Source organism: Pavona decussata, unplaced genomic scaffold (genome assembly GCF_977016875.1).
Source record: "Pavona decussata unplaced genomic scaffold, jaPavDecu1.1 SCAFFOLD_273, whole genome shotgun sequence".
In the NCBI taxonomy this organism is placed as follows: domain Eukaryota; kingdom Metazoa; phylum Cnidaria; class Anthozoa; order Scleractinia; family Agariciidae; genus Pavona; species Pavona decussata.
Window position 1 is genome coordinate 650,001 of NW_028145675.1, and position 22,369 is coordinate 672,369.

The 22,369-nt window shown below is 40.0% G+C and overlaps 1 protein-coding gene, 1 long non-coding RNA gene and 2 pseudogenes across 3 annotated transcripts in view; 1 reads left to right on the plus strand and 3 right to left on the minus strand.

Moving 5' to 3' along the window:
• LOC146455497 (patched domain-containing protein 3-like) overlaps positions 1–17,185 on the plus strand; it is a 53,667-nt gene extending 36,482 nt beyond the window's left edge. For both annotated transcript variants that reach the window (XM_085094255.1, XM_085094256.1), the window contains exons 17-23: positions 1–48; positions 3,337–3,489; positions 5,438–5,563; positions 7,201–7,345; positions 7,568–7,689; positions 13,875–14,154; positions 14,824–17,185. The exon at positions 1–48 is cut by the window's left edge and continues 65 nt beyond it. In XM_085094255.1, coding sequence (XP_084950381.1) covers positions 1–48; positions 3,337–3,489; positions 5,438–5,563; positions 7,201–7,345; positions 7,568–7,689; positions 13,875–14,154; positions 14,824–14,909 — 960 coding nt within the window. In that variant the 3' untranslated portion in view covers positions 14,910–17,185. The remainder of the gene's footprint in view (positions 49–3,336; positions 3,490–5,437; positions 5,564–7,200; positions 7,346–7,567; positions 7,690–13,874; positions 14,155–14,823) is intronic.
• Positions 4,102–4,718, minus strand: LOC146455498 (uncharacterized). Its single transcript, XR_014859027.1, has 2 exons — positions 4,420–4,718; positions 4,102–4,257 (listed from the first exon to the last, which is right to left on the minus strand). It is a non-coding gene; the product is annotated as an uncharacterized LOC146455498 (long non-coding RNA).
• Positions 17,186–17,256: 71 nt separating the features above from the next.
• Positions 17,257–18,628, minus strand: LOC146455499 (uncharacterized; annotated as a pseudogene).
• Positions 18,604–22,194, minus strand: LOC146455500 (ATP-dependent DNA helicase PIF1-like; annotated as a pseudogene).
• Between the last annotated feature and the right edge of the window lie 175 nt (positions 22,195–22,369).

The window sequence follows — 22,369 nt, forward strand, 5'->3', positions numbered from 1 at the left end:
AGCTATCGAAAAGATGTCAGAATTACCAATGGGAGTAGTGAAATCACTGTAAGAATGTTTTCTTGTATACGAAACGTTATCCTGTTCACATGCATACCTTTAATTTCCTCATAAGAGCCTTTAGCGGGAGAGCAAAGTAAAAATTGACCGTGGGAGTGTTAAAGGACGATTTTGCTGTATTTTAATCAGAACTCCTCAGTGTTTGACAAAGAATCATTTTGTTAACATGAAATTGCTCCTGGAGCACCGGGAAGAAAATATTAAGGGATTTATCCAAGGAAGAACGAACTATAATCTGTTTTCAGTGGTTTCCCTGAAATACACGGGAAGAATTTTTTCAATTTTGTCATGTTGCAATCCATTTCCATCCTAGCCATCTGCCGCCAAACATAATAATAGTTTCTGTGCGCTGGTAGGGTTATTAAAATATGTTAATAAAACTGAATCATATTTTTTTAAGATTGTTTTCATTTGCCAGAACTGGCCAGCCAAACCGGCCAGTCTGTAAATCAAATGCATCATTTTGAAGGGATGGTGCTGAAAAACCTTGAAAAATAATCACTCCGAAAGTGGTATGCATTATTTTGAAGAATTTGAAGAGACTAAGTACGCTTTCCATTTGACAGAACTGGCCCGGCCAGATAGGTCAGTTCATAAATGGAATGTACCGATTTGAAGGATAAGTATATCCGAAATCTCCCAACTTCTTTTTTTCTGTACATTATAAGTCTATTACCGTATTTATTCGATTAACCCCCCTGGGCTGGGGTCCATGATGGTGGGCGCTTATTCGAGGGTGGGTGGTTATTATTTTCCCAACATTTTCAGCAAGGGAGGACATTTTTAGAGAATAACAAAACAAGGGATAACAAGTTTATTTCTCTTCAACAAGACAAAACAAGGTGCAGAATCTAACATAAACAATATAAAAGTTCATTGACTACCATATCTAAAACCAATTTTGGAACACAACTGAGGCTCCTCTTACTTCACGCTGGGCTAGTACGGGAATATTTTTTATTGGGAGGGGAGTAGGGGTGGGCACTTATTGGGGGTGGGCACTTATTGGGAGTCAGAGATAAAATAAACCAGGATCTGCTTAAAATATGGAACTGGTGCTTTGACAACCAGCTACTTTTGAACTCAGACAAGACGAAATTAATGATCTTTGGAAGTAGACAAAATATTGCAAAAGTGAATGATGATTTTAATCTGTCCCTTTTCGGGAAGGACATGGTTCGTACAATCTTGAAAAGGTCTTGAATTTTAGTAGTCGTCTTGAAAAGTCCTCGAATTCGGTTAAGGTCCTTGAAAAGTCCTTGAAATTTCGTAATTTGTTTATTCTATATCACTTTTCTGAGAAATTAAATGATTTTGCTGGGTAAATTTGTGTATTGACGACTAATAACTGGCGATAACAATGGGACAAATGGTCGGTATAACACATGTGAGTATACATGAAGCGAACTTTGATCTTTGTCTCAATTTCATGTACGTCTCACCAGGTCATGTGGGTTTATCCACCACATGCGTTTGTTTTCAGGGGCTATGTGATCAGTCGTGTGTAGCGTTTTTTTAAGCGAGGTAATTTTGATTTTCCCTTCGTTTGCAATTTAAATGAGCGATTGGCGAATGTGTATTTAATCGTAAATGGTTAACTGGTGCAAAGTTAAGCTGGGCAGTGAAAGGATTCAAAGGCGACAAACACAAGACCATGTGTTGTGTTTTTTATGAAGTGATCAACATAGAAAGCATGGGATCAATGGGAGATAAAGCGCCTTGCAGTCTCACATGAAAGGGAGAAACACGAACTAAAGAAACGCTGGAACTGGATATAGACTCACTTGTGAAGTCAACAGATGCCGGATTTGAGTGTCAAAGCTGAAGAAACTGGGCAGCTGACTCTTGCCAATAAGTCCAATGTTCTTTAATAGAAAAGCAGCCAAAGATAAGACTCTTCAACTGCAAGAAGTTGAGGGCAAACTAAATGGAAAGTTGGAAGCTCTAAAAGGCTGCTGAAACATAAAGATTGTATCATTTTCGTTGAACAATATTGTATTGCTGTATCTGCATTTCAAAATTTATTGCTGTACCTCAGACGTAAGTGCGAGAAAAATAGCCAGTGGTTGATCATTTTACAGAATTTCATTACAGAGACTAACTCCATCAACCAAGGCTGAACTATTGGAAAACCGGAAATAAGTTATGACTGAATTGAGTGTTTTAGGTGTAAAAAGGGGACGAAAATGTTGATATACTAAAAAAAAACATTGGTCCTTGAAAACTAGTTTTTCTCCTTGAAAAGTCCTTAAAAAGTACTTGAATTTTGTTTTTCTGAAGTTTTACGAACCATGGAAGGATCTTTTACCTGCAACAACCGCTAAAGACCTCGGTGTAATTATAGATCCAAACTTAACTTTTAGTAATCATGTCCTAGAAACTGTTTCTTCGTGTATGTCACGTTTAGCTCAGATCAATAGAATTAAGTACTCTTTTGACAAACAGTCCTTAATCATTATTATAAACTCACTTGTTTTCAGTAAACTGTTTTATTGCTCATGCGTTTGGAGTAATACTTCTCAAACAAATTTAAAAATGTTACAGACAGTCCAGAATTTTGCCTGTCGCATAGTAAGTGGAAGAAGGAAATACGATCACGTATCTCCAATTTTAAAGGACCTGCGCTGGCTGCTAGTGAAGGAACATCTTTACTACCGTGATGCCGTAACGTCATTTAAGTGTTTAACAGGATGTGCTCCTGGATATTTATCCACACAATTCATTAGACGATGTGATGTCACAAATCGTAGAACGAGAAGTTCTCGAATGCTTAACACACCTCGCTTTAGAACAGCAAGCGGCCAAAGGACTTTTTACTATAGAGCAGTTACTTTATGGAATTCCTTATCAAACGATCTTAAACTTTGTGAATCGGTTAAAGTGTTTAAACGCCGCCTTAGTTCTCACCTCTTAAGTAACTTTAGCACTACCGCTATTTAAGTCATTGCTCTATTTAAGTCAACTAGACTTTTTTTTTAAGTTAAATATGTAATTTTTAGCTTAACTGTTAAATTGATTTTTACCTCAACTGTATATTATTGCCTCTGAAAATCCTCTTTGGGGAAGTGGTAGTAAAGTATGTATGTATGTTTTGGGGCTTTGATGGTGGGCGCTTATTAGCTTTTTGGGATTTCAGGGTGGGCGCCTATTCGTGATGGGCACGTATTCGAAGATGGGCGGTTAATTGAATAATTACGGTATTTTGTTGAGTTGCGAGTGCGCTCAAACCCAGAAATATTTTGCTAAGAAGTTATAATATTGGTTCTTCTTCAACAGGCTTCTCGAGTGAGTTTTAGGCACAAGGAAATGGACTCAACACAAACGGAGGTGAAAGCCATGGATGATCTACGTGACAAAATTGAAGGATTGTACAGCGATGTTCTTGCGTTTCCATATTCACCTTTTTACCTTGGATGGGAAACAAATAAGGTATTAAAAGTCCATGACGTCGAAATCCATAGGCTATGTTCACCCTTGGTTCTCGAGCACGGTGCCTGCGTTGATTCTCGCTGAGCACTAATGTTAACGCGCCCTTTATCGAGTATCCACGCCAAATTCGGGCACGGCACGGTATCCATGGCCGAGTACAAGGTCGAGACCTGAAAGATTGAGTTTAGTTTGTAACGCAGCGCTTCTCATTGCGTTACGATTCAAATAACGGCTGTGTTGGAGGCAAAGTTATCAGGGGCACTGACGACAGTTTTACGTAGGATGGCAAACAAATAAGGTTTTAGAAGTTTGTTTGTCGAAATCTGTGATATTAAACAAAGATGGGAAATCAAATGGGAGAAGGCAGTTCAAGCTGCTACAGCTACCGTTGAAATTTTCATCTGGAGGTCAGTTGGTCGGCTGAAATTAGGCCACGCCGTTCAGACTAGGGGCGCTTTCCATTCAACAAAAAAAACCGGTTGAAGATTTCGGAATTTTTGCTGGTCAAATGGAACGGGAGGTACTGTACTATCCATGGAACGGGTCCCTGAACTTGTGAATCACGTGTGGAGGCACACGGGACATGCTGGGCTATTTGAAAATGGTGGACTTTTTGAATGTTTTCGCGGCTTAAAAATTAGAGGAAGATGATGCCGAGTTAAATTGTTCTGTTATCGACAGCGAAGACGATTTAATCCTTCTGGCGGCAGTTTCCTTGTCCCCAAACAGCGGCAGCAGAGGCCCCATTTACTGTTTCTCCAAATAACTCTAAGAAAAAAATTAAAGTCAGTGTTTTAGTTTGCTTCCGGGCATCGCGTTTGTTTACAAAAATGGTGGGAATAAATCAGAATATTCCGGGAATATTGATGAGCGAAGTTTGAGGAAATTCAGTTGGCAAAGCAACAAAACATAGCTACTGCTAAAACCTACCGTTGCTGGTCGTAGGTAAGTGACATTCGTAGTTTAAGAAAACGTCGAAAATCTCAGACAAAAAACCACAAGCAGAACATTGATACACTTCCGTAGCCATTTTGTTTGCGGCTCTTTCGGCTCACGTGACGAGTCGCGCTCGGCCGGGGAGACTAAATCCGACACTCATCGCGAATGGAACACAGAAAATTCGGTAATTCCGGAAATTCCGGAAAGAAGGGTAATCTCAAAAGGTAGTCCTAAATTTTCGGAAATTCTTTCCGGAACTTTTCCCGTTCCATTGGATTTCTGACCGGAAATGTCGGAAATTTGGACTAAATGGAAAGCGCCCTAGGTGTCCACTCCAGGTCTGAGCGATAGTCTGAACATGGCTTCTTTGGTGCCCAAGCAAAAATCTCGGCAGTGCCTGAGCATGGGCACTACCTCAACGGGTAGTACTCAGGTACCTGACCCTTGCATGGCACTGGGCTGAACAGGATTTGTCAGGTTCCCCATGCCTACCCGCGCGCTAATTCAGTAAACAAAATGGCGGGCGCTAAATGAGCACCAAGGCACCAAGGAGTCTGAACAGTGTCCATTTTTGTACCTGAACAAAGGGTCCTGGTACGGATACCTAGTTTGAACAGGGCCATAGAGGCTTAAAAGTAAAACTACATCATGATTCGAGCTAGGATTAAGGATTTACAATCACAGACTTCGAGCGGTTTTCAATTGAGTGTCGAAAGTAATTTCGCATTTGCTTTGGTTTTGCTTTACTAGACTCTATGATTGGTTGCTAAAGTTCGCGCCATTTTCTCAACCAATGGGAAGCCAAACCAAAACCATTCATGCTTGGTCGTGTGCGTTTTCCCGCGCTTGATGCAGGTTACATGTTTTTGCTTCGAGTTCTGGTTGGCTGTGCTGTTTACATCTGATGTGATTGGCCAGAGAAATTACTTTGGTTTTGGTTTTACAACACTCAATAGAAAACCGCACTAAAATCACATAATGCAATGCGTAACTCATTTTGTTATTCTAGGTGATCTCACAAGAGCTGTTTCAAAACATGGGCCTTGCTCTCCTGGCTGCGTTTGTAATCACACTTATCGTACTCGCAAACCTGTGGACGTGTCTTTTGGTCTTGACTTGCGTCGGCTTTACTCTCGTAAGTACCCAGTGGGTTTTCTGTTTGAGCATGCGTGTCATTTTTAACTCGTGAATGCGCGCATGCGTAATGAACGAGTTATGATGTGGACTGAATTTCACTCGCTCGCTAGATCACCTGTAAACTTTATATTAATTTAATCGGAATGTAATCAAAATCATACATTACTCGTGAGTTACGCACAGTGCACGAATTCACCATTAGCCGCCATTACGGGACAAAAAACAAGGACGTTAAATCGACCCAACGAATAAGTTATTCTTAAAAGAAAACAGTTGCAGGTGTGTTGTCTGCTAACTCCTTCTGTTGACCGAAACTACAGTGAAACTAAGTAATGACTTCTTATTTTGGTGACTAAAACGCCGCGTCGAAAGCCGTTCAAGGTCGCGATTGTCGTTTAAGTCAACAGGGATTTCGTGCAAAGTGGAAAAAGAAAATATGAGTGGAGAAATGCTGACGGTGTTCCCTGTTCATTCGCATATTCTTTTTTGGCTGTCCGAAGTAATTTGACCGTTAAAATCCGTAGCGCCAGAGGTGCCACATAATTCAAAAACCTCAACAACTTATATACACAATAATTAATCTCATCTTCAGGAGTTGTGGACCATGTTATCTAGTGGCGTAGGGCCCATCAAAAAGCAAGAGGTAGCGGGTTCGAGTCCCGAAGTGACGGGGGGATTTTTTTTCTTCTTTCTTTCTTTCTTTCTTTCTTTTTTTTTTTTTTGGCTTTTGGCTTTTAAAAAAGCCAACCATTCCAAAGGCTCCAAACAATTTTCAAAATTAAAACTTTCTTTAAAAATACAAAATTATTCAAGGAGCTCAATCTTGCTGGGGGCAACTGCTAAATATCTAATTGAAGTGGCCTAGGGTGCCTTACCTTATTTTTCGAGTCCCGGGCCAACCAAACACAAAGCAAACAATGTGTTTTATACCTTGCCACTATTTACTTGCCACTATTTACTTCTACACTTTGCATTCTTTACGATCTTTTCCCAAAGATTTCCGAAAATCCCCGAAGACTTGCCGAAGGTCATGGAATGTCTCCGATCATTTCGGATCTTTTAAAAAAGACAGTTAATTACATCATTTAGAATGTTACCATGATATTTACCCTTTAAGGCCTAACAGTGATTAGCATCAAATTTCTCCTTGTAATATCAATGCTTATTCAACCCCTGTGGTGAGATTACCTAAGGTGAATTTTCTTGATATTTTAATAACTTCTCCCCAGTACTTTATGAGAAAAGTATGGGGACAAGATAGGAGAATTTGTTCTTTGATATTAGGGGTTAAAAGGTTAAATTGCTTGATGAATGGAATACCTGTGTGGATTACCTTTCGTTGACGACTGAACGATAAATAAACAAACTTACAACATTGAAGTTGCCAATATTACTTTCAGGTGACAATTTGAAACACTCTAGCGTGAATTTAACCCGATTGACGTGGCCTGATAGATTGATTTCCTGTGTGGAAAGCATCTCGCAAAGAATGCGATCGAGTTTATTCCGGCACACTGGAAGGAAGAAACAGAAAGTACTCAAATAATGCAGGCTTTCTTCTCACTGTTGACGACACAAGTTTTCCCCTGCCGATCAAAGATTCTTTCTTTGCTGATAATTTGTATTGTTTTGCAGGTCAATATCACCGGCACCATGTATTTCTGGGGTCTGACTGTTAGCTTTGTGACCACAATTATCCTTGTCCTGGCCGTTGGTCTATCTGTGGATTACGCCTCTCACATTGGACACACATTTATGATCATATCTGGTACACGTTATGGTAAGTCTCCTAGTAGCGACAGCCACCACCATCACCAATGGAAAGTACTGCTTAGTAACTTTCATTTGAATGATCACACTTTACGATTTCATCTACAGACTGAAAACATAGAACTTGCTCAGAACTTAAGAAATTGCTCTACGGAATGACTAAACAGAGTGATTCGTTTTTCACAAAACGATTCCTGAAAATGTGTTAACTTTAGTGATTCTTCCTTGATAGAACGAGCCCGTGCTACTCTTCGAGAGATTGGACCAGCGGTGTGGAACGGAGGTTTCAGTACATTTTTAGCCGTTGTGCTTTTGGCTTTTTCAAATTCATATGTCTTCAAGACGTTCTTCAAGGTAAGTGTTACAAAAAGAACAAAATAGTCTGGCTGAATATTTGAACGAATTAGTTTTTCTGCGAAAACTGTGGACTTGGGAGTTAGCACGAACTGCGTTTCAGGGCTCTTCCTTGGTGCCTCTCACCTATTTATGCTTTGTCATTGCAAATATAACGCAACATTTTACGTTTTGTCTCTATGTTATTCCTCTGCTGTTGTCTTAAATGGCGTTTCTCTCCCTTAGTTCTCATCCTCTTCTCTCAGCAACATCTTTACCTGTATCCCCTTTAGCCGAACCCCCATCCCCCCACGCCCACACCCCTCATCCACTCCATATCATTGAGTAGGACACTTCCGGGTTGCTGTGTACCTCATTTTAGAAGCGAGACTAAGTTCAAAGCCTTTGATATTAGAATTAGTTTGTTCTCTATTTGATCTTTCATCCGCAGTTCAAAATATATGTTTCATTTATTTGCATTTATTTATTAATCCTTTACGGGTATATTACGAACTCACAATATGACCAGCTCCCAGTTGGCTTGATAGCTTAGTTGGTAGAGCAATGCATCGGCATCGCAGAGGTCATGGGTTCGAATCCCGTTCAAGCCTGAATTTTTTTCAGGCTTTCTTTTCGCAACTACTTAAATTGTGTACTAACTGCGAGGATCTGTCTTCTATTTAAAACAAGACGCTGTGGGAGCGTATACTTGGGCGTCGTTGTGTTAGGAGTATCTGGGCATGCACGTTAGTTCAGTCTTTGATGACAAGTGAACGATAAAAGACTCGCTGAGAGTCTAAGGCATCACTTTGTATTTGCGATAAGCGTGATGTAGTTCAACCGAAAATGTCACGCAAACAAAATAAAACACTCTCTTACTAAACATGTCGGATTTTGTACCATAAGGTGCATCTAAGATAATGATGGATTTTGGCGACAGAAGGAGTATTTGTGGTTCCAGTGATAATGATGAATTTTGGCGACAAAGGGGTATTTCTAAGAATACCTTTTCACCCTGGTACCCTTATTTTCTGGGCTTTCTGTGACAACTGTTCCAGCTTTTTCACTGGTAACACGATCTTGGCGCACGATCGCAAAATTTCACGCTTAACGTGTTATATGACACGCGTGCGAAAAGACATGCTTCGATATGGCACGCGTGTGATAAGACAAACCTCACAGAACATCAGATTTACAGAAAGTTAACTCAACGAATCTATTTCATGATCACTGGAATGGGACAGAACTTTAACGAGAAAATCAAAGCGCTCTGTGAGTGACCAGTGAAAGAAGTATGTCAAATTATGTCTACAGTTATTTGTTTTTTAAACACGCAAAAAAGAGAATAAACTTCACTCTCACTGTTCCTATCGATATGGAAGGCAACGCAAAGGTCGAAGTGTACGTTCATTCTTTTAGTGGTTTTGCGTGATTGTCAATGGACAAAACATCATGACACAAAAGAGAGTGTTTCCAGGTTTTAGAAGGGCTGTAAATGAAAGAAGTTGGGTTTATAAAGTGGAAAGACACTGCAGCTCCCGTGGCGATTGAATAAAAAGCAGAAACCGTCCAGTTTTCCTTCCAAGAACCGCCGAAATATTTTCTTCCTCAATGCCGCGTCGCCAGAGGAAACTTGACACACGTGAACGATTTTGGTTGCGTAGCACGTGACCGAAATCTTCCGGGTGTTTTCAGCGTGGCAGTTCCTTTCTACATCCAAACGACGGCTTCTCTCAACGTTTTGTAACATCGGAAGGGGCTTTCAGTTTTGCTAAAGCCCGGGTGCTAAAGTTGCTATTTTGGCTTTATCTAACGTAACTGATAAAAAGGATGTTACTAAAAGCAGGAACGGGGAACCGGGAACCAGGAACGGGCAACGGGCATCGGGCATCGGGCAACGGGAGTCTGGGAACGAGTGTACAGCGGTAATTCCTATAAGAATTCAAAATAGGCTATTTAGCACCTTTAAGGTTTATCTTGGATTTTTTTGTAAGATATTCAGGGTTAAGTTTCATAACAGGAATTAAGAGTGATTGTTAGTAAAAATCAAAGAAATCGAGGCCACGGTCAAAAAAGCGATTTTGCTCACACTTAGTCAGTTTGAAGGCCTAGGTAAGTAACTAAAGGATATACAGTTAGTTTTTTTTTTTTTTTTCAAATATTCCACGAAAAACGGTCACCCTACCGGAAGCTCGGATTTCACCTCGCGAGAACTCGAAATGTTAACTGCGACTCTTTCCCGCTTAGCCGGTATAATCGAATACATTGATTCTTCGTCAGTCAAAACATAGCAATTACTTTCATCTCTGCTCGTTTGTGAGCGAACTGAGCTCGGATTAAGCAGACACTCTTTCTCAATCACGCAAAAGTAAAATAATCCAAACTCAGCGAGGAAAAAAGCTGACCGGTAGTGGCTCAAATGCTCTGATATTTTAACAGAAGGCAGTTGGTTTTTAGGTTTGCGGTTTTAAATCTTTAGGATCTAGCAGCACTTTTGCACGAACCCGATCAAATTTCAATAAAAATTACAATTCAGCGCCTTTGAAATCTACAACTCTACAGCGCTTATACGAGAACAATGCAATATTTGCTTTTCGCGGGAACAGTTACTTCCCATTGGCTATCGAAGGCTGATAAAGCTTCTCATCCTTAATAAAATTAATTTTAATTGTTTCAGGTTGTATCTATTATCTATTAGATATTTCTATTTCTTCAGCAAGTTAACCGGGGAATCTTGCACATCGTTAAGTAAGATATTTTAGAATATGACTTATTTTAAATCAACAGATGTAAATATACGATTGTAGCCAAGTCGCTCGTGCATGACACAGATTGGGCAGCGAGTGAGATTTAATTTCATCTCGTGGTAATTTTGGTGGTTTTTTTTTAGTTTGTTTTACCTGTGAATACAGTAGTTAACATTAATATACTTTTTTAAAACGTTAAAAGAGTTTAAACCCTCTTTTTTATTGAGACTTTGGCCGAGGAGTTAATTTATTCCATTGTGCCTTTTTAAGTAGAGTTGTAGATTTCAAAGGCGCTGAATTATAATTTTAATGAAATTTGATCGGCATTCGTGCAAAAGTCCTGCTAGATCCTAAACCGCAAACCTAAAATCAATGACTGAACTGTCTATTTTGAATTCTTATAGGGATTATCGCTGTACACTCGTTCCCAGACTCCCGGTCCCGGTTCCCGTTCCTGGATTTAGTAACATCCAAATAAAAATGCGTTTAGCGTTGCAGTTCTCAGTTGTTGTTGGTATGAATATGCAAATTTTCGGCGTTTACATTTGTTCCAATGGATTGATCTTATCGCTAACACTCGACCCCGAGTGAAGGATTTTTTTCAGATTCTACTGTAATAATTTCATTCACAGCATTAACTCGGATTTTTAGGGTAATTTCCTTTGAAAGTTTTCATTTTTGCGTTTTATGTTTGCGGAAACCCGGGCTGAAACAAGCACACGAGTCATCTGACATTTTCTCGTAGCCCCCGTTAGTTTGTGTCGCGTTAAAGAGCGTCTATAAGATGAATTGAATAAATCTTGTTTCACACTCGATGAAGAAGAGCACCCTTGTACTGTCGAAAATCTGTGAAGAATGTTTAATTGTTTCAAAAGTAAGCGTACGTTTATACCGCTGGATGAAACACAGCTCGCGTGCCGATTAAGCTTGCGATTGTTTGACAAGACGAGAGAACGGTAAATTGAATGAAATTCAAAATGTCAGACACGGCTACCGTGTCATGTTGGTCACTTGCGTGCCATTTTACCCGCTGGCGTGCCATTTCACCCGGTGCTGTGCTTGACACACTTCGTTGTTCGATCCAAGACGCACCTTTGTTTTTACCGTGCGATACGAACAAAAGAAAAATTTAAATTAGCCGTGCATTCTGACACACTGCTCAGATGCCGGCGTGTCATTTCAGTCTTAATTGTTTAGCGTGTCAATTTGGCGTGTCCGTGCGTTCACCTTTTTTCCTGTTTTCCCGTGGAGGATCACATTTTGGCTTTATCCAAGTGAACGTAAATCTAGAAATTTTAATTTCTAGATTTACGTTCACTTGGATAAAATAAAATAAAATAAAATAAAATTGGATAAAATACGTCAAGCGTTAATGGTCGCTGTGCATTAGCAAACTTTCAGTGTTTACATTTGCTCTGGTGAATAGATCTTATCGCTCACACTGGATCCCGGATAAAATTCATTTTCGAAGCTTTAGTTTTATTTTCCTACTTTACCCTTAGCCTTTCACTCACGGAATGGTCTTGAATCTTTAAAGTTAATTGAACGTTTCCTCTTTTATATTGCGGCCAGGGAAATGAAATGTTTTGTTTGCCTGTATGTAAATTCCGTGTTCACGGCCCTGGGCCCAGTTGTTCGAAGCATGGTTAGTGCTAACCCGGGTTAAATGCCATGACAACCTATAGGTTTTAATACCTCTTAACCAATGGTTAGCGCTAACCATGCTTCGAGCAACTCAGCCCTGATCTTACCAATTACGTTTGACACCGAAGTGGGTGTTATCAAGAAGGGCCAAAAGAGCGTCTGCGAGGGAGGTTAATCGAAGTCGAACTTTTGGAAAATATCCGTCCTGAAAGGAAAGTTGCTCCTTAGTTTCGTTCAATGAAAGGAGTTAGCAGACAACACACATACTAGCTGTTTTCTTTTTCCTCGCGAAGCGAGGGCCGAAGGCCCGAGCGTAGCGAGGTTAATAAATTTGTCGGGCCGAGCCGGCCCGAGTGGAGCTAAGCCGCGCGAATTCGAGCGAAAAATATATTTGTATATATGTATGTATGTATGTATGTATGTATGTTTGCATATATATTTCGTTGAAGGTGTCCGCACTGGTGCCTAGCAACAGAAAAAACAAAGTATGAATGACGTCAGACTGTCTGGCGTCGTCTGGAGCAAAATTTGCATACATCGGGAGAGTTTGCGTGTCGGATCAAATTTCAACAATATTTACTGAATACAGAACTATCTCTCCACAATCTTTTCCCTTTTCTCCAGAAATCTTTTTTGTGAAAGATTGCATTGAAGAAATTACACGTTTTGTGGCCGCGGTAAAATAATTTCCAATGGGAAATAAATTCATCGAACACGACAGCGCTGCACGCCTGTTGTACATTTCGTCGCCTCAGAAATAGATTTTCAACCACAAACTAGCCTGTGGAACTACGGAAAGACCATGCTCATCAAAATAATTGCTATGTTCAGAAACCTTTTAATCTCCTTGTTTGATGCTACAATACAAGTAAAGAGGGCTTTCCACCCAGCCCCAGCTTCGCGAGGTTTTGCGAGTCACGTATTTCTAGTAAGAATACGTTATTCGTTGTGTTAATTTTACGTCCTTGTTTTTTGTCCTGCAATGGCGGCTGATGGTGATGGTGAACACGTGCACTATACGCAGTCTCATGAATAATTTATGATTAGATTCAATCTCTTTCCCAGAGCCCTCGTTACCCGTGGATAAGGGTAACGAGGGCTCTGGGAACGAGATTGGATTAGACTCGGCCAACATGTAGCGCACGCGCAGTAGACCCCACTTTGCCATTTGAGACTTACCAGGAGCCGATGTCGGCTCCTGGACTTACAAAGAAATCCTATGTTATAACTTTTTTTTCCTTTTATTGCTTTACATAACACAATAATTACAATATTGAACACTGCTTACACGACTACTGACAGTACTTATTGCTTACATTGTTAACAATACTTACTCTATTTACAATACTTTATTTTCACTATTTTATTATTATTATTATTATTATTATTATTACTATTATTATTATTTAATCCCAGTACTCGTACAAATCTTACAATACTACGTCTACCACCTATAAAAACACTTATGTAAGTTATGCAAGTTATTTTTAACTTCATGCAATAATGTTCATTTTATTGAGGATGAGTCATCCCCGACTACTATTAACGACTCTGCCCAAGTAATTAGTTTTCTTTGCATATGAATAAAACTAATTTCAATAGTAAAAACTTTGCGCTTAGCCTCGCTTTCATATAATGAGGTTTACAGCGACTCGAAAATGGCCTATTGTCTTCATTACTGACTCGAATGTAGACTTACCGCGACGCGTGAGAAGAATAGCGCGTATAGTGATCTGGGCATGTGCTTGACCTGAAAATAACGCATGTCAGTCATGCAACCGCAGTCAGTAACATGGGTGTCGTTATTTTTTTTAGGTGTTTTTCTGTGTAGTCGTATATGGATTGTTTCACGGTCTGTGCTACCTTCCAGTGCTCCTCAGTACTATTGGACCGTCACCATATGATTCTGCACATTCGCATGAGCTCAAGGACGGCCGTTTGTCCGTAGTTCACCCGGCTGGGGTGCCGGGAGACAATGGCAGCGATGAAAAGGATGTGTCCAATGGAAGGAAAACGCCTTTACGAAATGAAACGCGCTCTTTGACAAAAAATACTCAGAACAGGGGATATCCAATCCCACCAACTGACTACGAAGGTAATAAGATAACTTAGAACGAAGAAGAAAGAAAGAAGAGATTAAAAAATAAATAACAAGTTTATAGGTGGAGGTCATCATTTGTTAGGGTAGTTAAAGCATACTGTGGATGCGTGACGGATAAGGCAACCTCGTTCTCAAGGGACCTCCTGGGAACGAGGTTGGCTGTGAGGCAGGTGATACGTTCCTTGCTGTTAAATTCGGATGACAAGCAGGAAGGTGGTTGGTTCCAAGCTACAGCGAGAGACAAAATTGTTGAAACAACAGGCCATCTTTACGATGGCGTCATTGGACTTCAAGTACTAGAGATCCTTTTGTTTTCCTGACAAATTCTTAACCCAGTAGGGAGTTGTTGTCAAGTGACGCCACGATAAAAATGTCCTATTCTTTCGCCTGCTACTGAGGGGAAAGAACGACTGCTCTCCTCCCTCATCCCCAGGCGCCAACGCATTTCATGGAAGGAGCGGGAAAACAGGGGCATAGGGCTTGATGGGAAGGATGCCTGCAACAGTCCCACAACACCGTGCACGTCATGATTTATGACAGAGCCTGGGGACGAGGAAGGTGGTTGTCAGTTGTCCAAACGAGGTTCTTTTTAAAAGTGAATCACGTGCTTAGCTATCCTCTTATCCGTTTGTTTCTAACGTTATCATCTTTTGGTTTTGCTAGGAGTTGACGTGAAGAAAATGTTTATCAACTCTCAATTGAATGAAGGCTTCCATTCAAGTGTGGCTACAGGTCTGGATAAAGCTTGAAACAAGGCAGAATGGAATCTTAATTAATGTAAATGACATTTTCCACCGGAAGTAAAAAGTATAATGTCCAAATTTGCGGAATCTCCGCGACTGCCCATGTGGCAATAGTTTGAGTTAATAGTTAGAATAGCAAAACGCCTTCTCTCCCGAGAGAATCCATGTTTGGGACTGATCCGTCCTTGAATTCAAAACGAAGTGTGATGAGTGAGTGCACTAACTTCACGGCAACTGACTCACGGATCCAAAATTCACAATTTTAAGGCTTTGTGCATAGAGTAGTTTTGGTCTGATGTGAAAATGTACGACTATAGGTATATATTCTCTGACTAGAAAGTAATGCAATCAATCCCGTTTTGCTCAGTTTTATACAGTGACACCCCAAACTTGAAATAAGTAAAATTAATCACTTTATTTAAGTGTCGATGTATTCAACTCAGAGCACTAACTGGGGAGACTTTCCAGATCGAATTGGAATTTGGAAATGTTGGGGTTTTTGTATAAAAGGGGAAAACCGTAGTACCCGGAGAAAAACGTCTCGGAGCAAGTACCAGAACTAACAACAAACTCGACCCACGTTTAACGCCGAGTTTGGGAATCGAATCCGGGCTGCAAAGGCTATTTTCTCGATGGCGCCATTTACTACAACCACTAGAATCCTTCAATTTTATTTATTGTAATGTAATCCTCACTGGGATTACAAAATTGACACAGCAAAGGAAAAAAGAAGAGGATTATGTTTGGTTTTAGGTAAAAGCGCGAGCGCGGAGGGAGAGGCGACAGGGAATTGGAAAGGTAATGTTTTCTTTTTCTCTCGTCTCATGCTCCGCGCAGATTCGGTTTTTATTTGTAGCTTAAGGTTTGTATTAAGCTTGAGCTGAATTGTGCCTACGATTTTTTTGCGCAGTGGTTGCAATAAGAAACCTGCGAGGGAACTGGGAACGAGAATGTTCTTTTGTCGCACGACGCGGCCTCTGTGCTAAGTCATGCAATGGCAATGGAAGAGAGCAGTGCGAGGAGTTTTTTATTTATTTAATTAGTTATTAAAATCGAATGGAATATACCGGTAATACAATAATTGTACAAATGGCATGTCTTTAGTGCAGAGCACTGTTTTAACACGAGTGTCCCGTTAAGAAATAAGCAGCTGATCTGCTCTAAGTTTAACTTATTGTTTTATCAGCAAAACCTGGTTCACACTGCCGACGGAATCGGAGGTGTAACGGAACCTTCCGTTCCAGTGTGAATAAAAAAACGGAGATGGAATCGTAATTGCAAGGATCAGAAGGTTTCCTTTTTTCTTCCGATTCCACTTCTGATTCCGTTGCTTGCCATCAAGTGTCAACTGGTTGATCGGAATCGGAAGCACAAGCAGAAGAATCAACCAATCACATAGCTTATTCCCAGTGCCTTTACGCGATATTTAGAGCGGAAAACATGCCGGCATCTTTCGCTAGTGTGAACCAGGCCTACGTATGCAGACTGTAAAACAGTCTTTGTACTTGCGCGAGTTGGTAAAAGCAGTCTTTAACGAACGAGCGCAGCGAGCGAGTAAAAGTTTTTTACCACTCGAAAATAAAATTCACATCTTCAAGCCACCGTGTAATTACTTCTATTTATACTAGTAATACCTGCCGGTAGAGTGCCAACGAGTAAAAACTGTCACAGTTGCGTGCCGAATGAAAATTAAGAAGTAACCAGACTACAAAACATTTTTTAAACTGAATCATTGTTTAACATTTCAGAATAAAAAGTAGCGATATTAAAACATGACGTTTCGGCGACGACATGTCACCATTATCAAATGTAAATTGTAATAAGATCGGTAACGTTATATAAAGAAAGGATGGTGTCGTCGCCGAAACGTCATGTTTTAATATCGCTACTTTTTATTCTGAAATGTTTTTCCAAATCCTTAGTTATCAGAAATCATTGTTTAAAAAAGCATTGCGAAACTCACATGCTATTCTTTGTTGTTTAGAATGTCTGTAAGAACTAAACTTGTAAGGTAGATTAGAGGTCAAATATCTGTGGCCCTGAGACAAGTCTGAAACTGTAACATTGTCGATAGAAATGAGCAGGAATTCAAATGTGTCATGTTTGAGTGTTTGAACATGTTCTTAGAACGCAAATCTCACATGCTCTTCTTTGTTTTAAAATGTCTTTAAGAACAAAACTTGTAACGTAGATTGCAAATGCAAATCCCATATGCTATTCTTTGTTTTTTAAAATGTCTTTAAGAAGTAAACTTGTAACGGAGATTACAAATGCAAATCTCACATGCTATTCTTTGTTTTTTAAAGTGTTAAAATGTTTCATCTTCGTCTTTTAACATGTTTTTAGAGCGCAACTTTGAACGTAGTTTACATAGTAAGTAGTTTCATGCAAAGATGGCTCACTAATTTAAAATCATTCCATAGTGTCATTGCGCCAGTCTATTTGAAACAGATGTCACTTGGGTTATGCTGTTTTTGTTAACATTATAGGTGAAGTGGATATCCTTGAGGTCGATAAGCAGGTCTTCAATAGATTCTGAGTCACTCATAAGGGAAGTAAGGGAAACCTCTGGAGACAGAGCCAGAAGGCTCTCAATTTCTTTTGTGAACGCTGTCAGCCATATTTCCTTTCCAGCTATTTCTACTTTGACTTGCACAGATGCATCTCTCTTGCACTCGCCTTGACGCTGCCTTACTCCACAGTTCCTGCATTTTATGTACTTCTGATGAGAACTCTCTGTTATCTTCTTCTTACAAGCTTGACAAGCAACGAATATGCTTAGGTTGTTAAGAAACTTAAACATCTCGACTTTAACTTCTTTTTCTGGGTTTTCCAGTAGTGTAGGCCCTTGCACAGACTTAAGTTGTTTGCTGGCTTCCTTGAAGGTAGTTGCTGGTGTCGTTGCTAAGTGGGTGCTTCCTTTGAAGTGCTTGACGTTCAGGTTTTGGAATTCATATGTTGCCCGATTTTTCACGTCGTTGATGAGCTCATCCCAAATGTGAATTTCAGCTGTACCTGTCTCATCTTCTAACAAACTCCTCTCTGACGAGTGTCATCTTTTGTGTGGATTTCACTTCAACTGGCTTAGGTTGTTCACTGCCCAATGAAATCGTTGCTGCGACATTGACCTTATGGTTTATCTTTAGAGTTGGTACCTGTTCCAGGATGATGATTCAGATGTAGCAATGTATGGAGAATAATCAAAGTCAATGTCGAACGCTGGCGCAGACCTTACAATTGACTGTTGGTTGAAGATAATGTCACATATTAAGAAAAATGATTCCAACAAGGACAGCAGCACACTGAGGGGTTTTTGATTCGTTATGTTCATTAAAGGTTGAGTAGCTTGGGATATTAAATCCAGCTACTCGCTGTACTTTCGAAGGACTTGCTTGCAGATGAAGCTCAAACCAGTCCGTTCTCTTTGAGCGTTTTACAGGGCTTAAATTATGTATAAAGCCACGGAGTGATTCTAAGGAAAAAATCAAAAGATAAATGTTAAATAGGCAATGAATCACTGTAGTCTCTGTGTTGAGTAGCTATTGACCAGTTTGCTTGCATTCTGATCTACTGTTCTGTGGCGTGGAAAAATTGTAAAGTTCGTTTGCAGGCCCAAAATTCGATAATCTTTGCATTACTTGCTTTTCCTCCCTCTCCCCCCCCCCCCCCCCCCCCTTACAATCATAACACTTACCTGAGTTAAGGTCTGGCTGACGCTTTGACATTTTTTCCACAAAGAATCTGTAACAAAAAAATTTATAAATAAAGGTTATGTACATTGTAGCAGTTTTAAATAAATATACAGCTGTTTTGACAAAGGTTGTCAAAAAAAGGGTAAAAGCGTACGCGACAATGCCGAAAGGTAGTCTGGGAAATACCCAATAAATTTCAATAAAAGCTCAGAATCCACAATGCCTTGACCGTACAGCGAAGACTTGAGATTGCGAGCAATATGGATTCGGAGCTTTTTATTGAAATTTATTGGTTATTTTCCAGACTTCCTTTCGGAATTGTCGCGTACGCTTTAACGCTTTTTTAGACAACCTTTGTCGAAACAGCTGTATGCCATTACTTCGAGTTAAAATCTGTATCCTTTAGATTATCTTGAATCAAGGCCTTTGGTTAATCAAACTCTAACAATTGTGAAAAGTGATTTTATCTGGTTTGGATGTTTGATATATTAAGGGTAATAGGATTCTACAATAAACTGTGCAAAGTATCTTTAGCTAGACCATCTACCTGCTCTTCTTTCTTAAGTCTGTAATTTAAATTGCACATTTTTTTGGGTGCTTGCAGTCTATCCAGGGTCATGGGTTCTACCATTAGATCTTCAAGTTTCTTAACTGTACTAAGTGCAACATATGTCATTCCTGAAGATTTTTCTGAAGGACCAAGATCAACCCAGGCTTTCTTTAGCGTTAAACCTTGACTCTTGTGTATAGTGATTGCCCATGATAGCTTGAGGGGTAATTGCTGTCTTTCACATTTCTGCGCTAGGCTTTGAGAAACCTGTGTTATTGGACAAATTGGAAAACATCTTGGAAATCTAATAGAAAGAGTAGGGCCGTTATAATCGTCGTCAAACTGTACAAGAAGACAAATTGGTAGCGTGCGGGGAGTTTGGTCGTGTGGATAAACAAAATCTAATACTGTCCCTAGGGCTCCATTACAAAGTCCAACTTCAGTCCAGATGTTCATAGTGAGCATCACTCTTGCTCCTTTTGCTATGTAAATCACAGGCTCTAGGCCTCCCATTTCATCTGAGCTAAGGTTCTGAGCACCACCGCGGAGTGACGAGCTTTTATAGTTGCTATTGGATGATTAAGAGCTTTTAACTTGGCGATGTTTATCTCTGCAACGCTAGACTTGAGATAGGATAGTCTTATTGATGACATTTCAAAATTTCTGGATGTTTAATACATGGTCTGGAGTTCTTGACAGTAATGTATGCTAATCATCTGGCCCCGGTTGTTCAAAGAGCGGATAATTTTATCCACTGGATAGGTCGCCATGCGGCGAATAAATGTGTGCAAGAATTTCCCTATAGCCCTACAATTTGCGTATAGAGTAGAAGTGTATGTCTAATTTAAGTATGAAATTGTGTGGAAAACTTTCCAAAAGTGTTGTTTGGAGTACATTTGCACCGCTGGATAGTGACTTATCCTCTGGATAAAGTTATCCGCTCTTTGAACAACCGGGGCCTGGTGTGGATTAACCATTACGTGCTCTGAGAAGAAGATCCCTAAAAAGGTGTTGCCCAGTACTGTTACCATCAACTCTGTGGTTAACTGTCAATGCAACTACTTTTTTAAACTGTTGATATATAAGATGGCCCTGAATCTGCTTATCTGTTTTGGGCATTGAATGGTAAAGTGGTTTATCACCAATAGGGGGTAACTGTGCTATATCACCCACAACAATAACCAAAAACCACCAAACCTCTGATCTGCCAGGCCTGTAGCTTGCTGGTATCTAGAATCTATCCAGTCAAGCAAACTCTGACCAACCAAAGAGTATTCATCTATTATCAAATATCCAAGATTTTTTTAGATTACTTTGAAGCTGTTGTAGCTGCTATTCCTTTTAGTTCAGTGAGTCTTTTTGAGCCGATTGGCAATTTGAGAAATGAATGCAGGTTACATAATTTACATTAAAAGATGCTTTTCCTGCATTGTGTTTGGAGTACATTTCTAATGGCGTCAATGAGATAGCTTTTCCCTGACCCTGCAATACCTTTAATCAGGAGAAGTATAGGTTCTTTATCACTTCTGTTAAAGTGATCACAAACTATGTTTATATATGCCAATCTTTGGTTTGTACTAAAGCTTGAAATATCTACTATCCTTGTTGGCATTTGCCACTGAGGATTGTTCAGAGATTTTTGATTCGCTAACCAAGGTAATACAGAATTTAGTTGCTCTTCATCAAAGCGTTCAGTAACATGTGCCAATATCCCTTAGGAGCTAAGACAGAACTTTGTGCATCATCAGCAATATTTTGAATATTCAACTCAGGCATTAACATCCATTCTTCCTTCCCCTCTTCTTCATCATTTTCTAGCTTAATAGATGCCTTTAAGGCTTGTTACTTGATTTCCCAGTCAGGGACTACAGCCTCACCATTGTTACTACAGAGAAAATTCATCCAACATGTTTTGAATGTTTCATGTCATCAGGAAGGAGGCTCCAGGATAGTGCAGCTCTATGTTTAAAGGAAGATCTTCACACTTCTGTTCTTGCTTCATAAACTTCAACATTCAAGGACTTTCTAAAATAATAAGTAGTCTCAGGTTTCATTATTAAGTCATTTAGGGATTCGATACTATTTCCATGATAAATATTGTACGTAATAACTAAAAGTCTCTCAATGTAAAATGAAACAATAGAGTTCCAGTGTGGAGCGTTCATGATGTCACCACTGTGGATGTTATGGGGTAGATTGTAAATAATTCTTGTTGTTCTTAAATGGATTCGATCGAGATCATCCATCAAGGCTGAAGAACAAGACCCCCAGACTACAACACCATACAAAATAGCGAGACTGGAGAGAAGAGAAATAAACGAGAAGAGACTTGGGGAGAGGTGCGCTCGCTCCAGTTTTTTGGCGCTTGGATATTTCGAGCAACCTCTCGACTATCCAGAAAGGGACTGCTTGCAGTCTAGAAGAGTGAGGACCCTGGGAAGGAGGTTGCGATCAGGCGAACGTCACTACCAACAATATCCACGACACGGCTCCCAAAGCTCACTTCCGATAAGAAAGGCACTGTGTGGGAGATAGGCCAACCCCCTTGTCTCTCACACTTGGTACACTCAACCCCCCAGTCTCTTAAACGTGGTACACTCAACCCCCTTGTCTCTCACACTTGTGTGTACACTCAACCCCCCAGTCTCTTAAACGTGATACACTCAACCCCCTAGTCTCTCACACTTGGCAAACACTCAACCCCCAAGTCTCTAAAACGTGGTACATGTTCATGTTTTACAGTAATACGTATGGCTGTCATACTGTAGAGAAAAATTTCTTCTTTCTCCATTGATCTGAACCACAAAACAACAGCAGATGGAAAACTGTAAAACTTGTTATTTTACTCTCCTAACTTTTAGTTTTTGTTAATTCTCAGTTGTCCTCACGGCAAGTCTTTGCAAAACAAACACCCAGAATAAAAGAAATGCCGTCTTATTCCTTGACAAAGATAAAACATCATCAGCTTTTGATGCCAGCAATCCATCAGCTGGTTGCATTACTGTTGCTGTTCACTGCTCTTTTGCTTGGTTTACATGTATATCCTGCTTTAATCCTGTTTCTTGTCTCCCTGTATTAAAAAGAAAAAGTTTCTTAATAAACTTTGTTCATGTCCTCACTCACTGTGAAGTTGAAGGTTTGAATTGATAGGCACACAACTCTAACATCATGGGGATTTTGCCCACACCATGGCCCACAGCCCGCAGGTAGAGTTAGGGGTACAT